At 42.4% G+C, this 4,421-nt stretch overlaps 1 protein-coding gene and 1 pseudogene across 7 annotated transcripts in view; both read left to right on the plus strand.

Annotated features, from left to right (window-relative positions):
* The window catches only part of Macf1 (microtubule-actin crosslinking factor 1), a 276,478-nt gene that overhangs the window by 162,207 nt on the left and 109,850 nt on the right, over nt 1-4,421 (plus strand). For all 7 annotated transcript variants that reach the window (XM_023701121.1, XM_023701119.1, XM_023701117.1 and 4 more), the window contains one exon: nt 2,502-2,619. In XM_023701121.1, coding sequence (XP_023556889.1) covers nt 2,502-2,619 — 118 coding nt within the window. The remainder of the gene's footprint in view (nt 1-2,501; nt 2,620-4,421) is intronic.
* On the plus strand, nt 192-531 carry LOC105743512 (annotated as a pseudogene).

The raw sequence follows: 4,421 nt of genomic DNA on the forward strand, positions 1-4,421 counted from the left end.
AGCGTATTTTATTTATTTATTTTACATTTATTTATTGTGTATGTGGCCAGCTCAGCCCACCAGGGGGCAGGGCTGGCTGGCATGTGGTGCTGGGGGATTAGAACCGCGGTCCCTGCTTTGCCAAGCTTGTTCCAAGTAGGTGCTTTAGACCACTGAGCCATCTCTCCAGTCCCAAGAAATAATCTTATTGTATGTCAGCTATCCAGAATCTCCATTGTTTCGACCCCTTTGCTGATGCAAATAACAGTGATGACCTGCTTGTTGCTGACATTGAGGATTATATCCCTATAAGAATGTAAGAGAAGTGGCAGATAGACCTTCACCATGGTCCAAGGGATCACTGATGATTACAATAAAAAGAAACTGGTGAAAGCATTTAAGAAGAAATTTGCCTGCAATGGTACTGTCACTGAGCATCCATGATATGGAGATATAATCCAGCCCCAGGATGAACAGCTCAAGAACACATGCCAGTTCCTGGTAGAGATCGGACTGGCTAAAGATGATCAGCTGAAGGTTCATGAGTTTTAAGTGCTTATAGTTCATTGAAACTTACATGAGGATTTCCTTATAATGAGTAGAACTCCCCTTCAATCCCTTGTCACAAGTTTAAAAACCTCACATATATGTGTGTGTATATATAGAACTCTGGAATAGAACTTGTCTGTAAGTTAGGGACTTCCTATAATGAAAGATTTGATAAACAGTGACCAGCCAGTGGCTGGGGAGATAGCTCGACAGTCTAAGCACCTGCCTGGCAAGCACAAGGACCCGGGTTCAATCCCTGGTGCTGCATGCCGTGCTGGCCCTGGAACAGCCACTGAAACCATGTGTGGTGCTGCATACCTGTAATCCCAGTGCTGGCGCAGCTGAAACAGGAGAATCACTAGGAGTCCAAGCTGCATAGCAAGACCCTGTACCAAATAAATAAATAAATAAATAAATAAATAAATAAATAGTTTAATTAAAAAAACACATAATGACCAACCACAACTCATTGGAGTTGAGCTTTATGAGCTTGCTAGATTTGATGATTTTGTGTCTTGCTACCCTGAAATTTAGAGACAAAAGCAAACTAAAGTTGTCAGGGATATTCACCACAGAGAAGGGCTGGCAGTATAGCTCAGCAGATTAGGGTTTGCTTAGGTAAGCACAGGGGCTAGGGTTCAATCCTTGACTCCACATGCTGTGCCGGCCCCACCCTCAGGCAGGCTGAGCCAGCAATGGAATCCAGGCGTGGTAGCACGCACCTGTAATCCCAGCACTTGGAAGAAAGAAATCAGGAGGATCAGTACAAGTCTGGGCTATGTAGTGACACTGCACACAAAAAAAGGGTATTCACTACAGAGAATAGCATAGTGTCATTGTTTTGAAATGAATAAAGTCATACCACTATGGCTGGCCATCTCACCTCCAAGACTTGGCATGATCTAGTACTTTTGGCTTAGAGCAAATGCCATTTTTCCCATTTCTATGGTAAGTTTGAAATCTGCCTCAAGCCCAGTTTGAAGTTCCTTTTTGTTTTCTAATATTTATTTGGTACAGGGTCTCACTACACAGCTCCTACTCATAGTGATCCTCTTGTCTCAGCTTCCCCAGTGCTGGAATTACAGGTGTGCTCCACCATGCCTAGTTTCAGTGGCTGGCATGGCTCCAGGCCCAGCATGGCGTGTGGTACCAGGGATCAAACCTGGGTCCTTGTACTTGCCAGGAAGGCACTTAGGCCACTGACCTATCTTCCCATCCTCAAGTTCCCTTAAAACGGCTCTCTTTTTTTTATGGTACCAGGGATCAAACTTATGACCTTGCACTTTCCAGGCAGGCACTTACGCCACTGAGCTATCTCCCCAGCCCCTTGCACTATCTCCCCAGCACCTGCAAGTTCCCTTGATAGATAGTCAGTGCTTTCTTCATGCACTCAAGAGTTCAGAATACTTTTGTAATAACATTTGTCACATAATGTAATTGGTAATATGAGTACTTGATTCCAGGAACTGTCATAATACTGTCTTGTATCCCAAGACTTGACACAGTGCTAATCTACATAATAAATACTAAATAATTATTTGATAGATGAAATACACAGTGTCCCTATTCGCACCTGTAATCCAGCTACTCAACAGGTTAAGGGCAGCAGGTTCACAAGTTTGAGCCCAGGGTAGGCAAGTCAGCAAATCCTTATGCTCAAGATAAAGAGAATAGAAAAGGCTGGAGGTACAGTCTAGTGGTAGAGCACTTGCCTAGCATGCGTGAGACCCCGGGGTTCAGTTGCCCTACCACCCACAAAAAGGAATAGGTGTGAATCACTCAAACACCCTGAAAATTTGTAGGTGTCATTCTTCGGTTTCTTAACTGGCTCTATCAGGCTCACACAATGACTGAATATAGAGCATAGTTTCTTAGATGCTTGTCAAAACTTTGGGGCATGTATGTAAAACAGTTGTCCCTAGTTATGAGAAGTCCTGTTTGTGTTAAATTTAGCTATTCTATCCTTTGAACAGCATCTCCTAGATGACTGGACAAGTAAAGGAGCACTAGTGGAAGAGATCAACCACAAAGGCACAACTTTAGAAAATCTCATCACAGAGATCACAGCACCTGATTCCCCAGCCAAGACAGGTGAGTGGACACTTCAAATGTAGTGGGTAAATGTCACTCTTCACTTTCAGCCTTTGGAGATGCCTTTTTATTTAGGTAAAGCCAAAATAAAGGTTGGCTATAAAAATGGGGTCCACAAAGCAGTCTCACCTCACAGCCTGACTTGTCCTTTTTTTGCTACATAACATTGCTCCAGCTGGCCCGGTTAGAACTGTCAAATAAACATAGAAGAGTTTAAAAGGGAATTTCAGGGCTGGTGAGATGGCTCAGTGGGCTAAAGCAGCTACCTAGAACAAGCTTAGCAAAGCACAGGGACCGCGGTTCAATCCCCCAGCACCACTTGCCAGCCAGCCCCACCCCCTGATGGGCTGAGCTGGCCATGCACGCACGCGCGTACACACACACACACACACACACACACACACACACACATAAATAAAAAATAAATTAAAAAAAAGAATTATTAAAAAAAAAAAAAAGGAATTTCATCTTGCAAAACTTTCATGTGTGGGAGCTGCAAAGATAGCTCAGCAGTCTAAGCGGTACTGCATGCTGTGCCAGTCCCACCCCAGGCATACCAGGCTGTCTACCAAGACTGAGCGTGGTGGTACACACCTGTAATCCCAGTGCTGGGAAGGCTGAGACAGGAGGATCAGTACAAGTCTGAGCTGTGTAGTGAGACCCTGTACCAAATACATAAAATTAAAGAAAAAAAATTTCATGTGTAAACAGCATACATATGTCATCTTTAAATGACAAAGGAATATGAGCATGATATCTAAGGGAAAGCCAGATGTTGAGTGTCAACATTGTTACAACAGAGATTGGTACAGTTCTCCAAATCAGACACGAGGATTGTGCCCAGATAAGAGAATAATCTCTGACTGTAATCTAAGCCATGTAGGCAAAATTCAATGTGACTTCACAGATACTTGTTAGCTATTAATAGAGAAACTATAGGTTTTGTTAGCAGACTATGATAGTATACTTTTATAGTCACTTAAATACTTTTTTCTTTTACTTTAAAGAGAAAAAAGATAAATATAACAGTGAAACAACTTTCAAAACAGGTTACTATGACAGTTACAATAGTTGATATATTGCATATTGTTCTCTTCCTACTTAAATACTTAAGGAAAAGTTGACTTTTTTCCTGGTGAAAAATAGCTACTGTTCTTTAAAACTCTGAAAGTTAAAGTTTTCTTGAAAGTATCCAAAAGTGACATTTTAGAAAATCAAGGATTTGCATACTCTCATACATAAGCCTCTAAATTCAGTGAATTATTAGTTTCAATAGATCAGAAATCTATAAACTTCCTGTAGAGTACAGATAACTACATTAGGTTTGCAGACCACATGTTTTCTGTCATGATTATGTACCCCTGCCACTGTGGTACACAAACACTCATAGATAGTACATCAATGGATAGGTATGGCTGTGTCCAGAACACATTTGTATGAAAAATAGATGAATGGCCCAGTTTGTTTGATTTAGTTTTGTTTGTTTTCAGCTTTTTGAGACAGGTGCTTGAGTCCAGGCTGGTCTTCAGCTTACTGTGCAGCTCAGGCTGGCCTCAAACGCAAAGCAATCCTGCATCAGCGTCCCAAGTGCTGGGATTATAGGTGTGTGCCACCACGCCCAGCTAAAAGACCAGGCTTGGCTGGTGAGCTGTGATTTGATGATTCCTGGACTAGATCATTCATTTTTCATACCTTTTAAAGTACTGAGGGCTGGAGAGATGGCTCAGTGGTCTGGAGCACCTACTTAGAACAAGCTTGGCAAGGCATCAGGGACCGCGGTTCAATCCCCCAGCACCACATGC

The sequence above is a fragment of the Octodon degus genome, unplaced genomic scaffold (genome assembly GCF_000260255.1).
Source record: "Octodon degus isolate 3935 unplaced genomic scaffold, OctDeg1.0 scaffold00130, whole genome shotgun sequence".
Lineage (NCBI taxonomy): Eukaryota > Metazoa > Chordata > Mammalia > Rodentia > Octodontidae > Octodon > Octodon degus.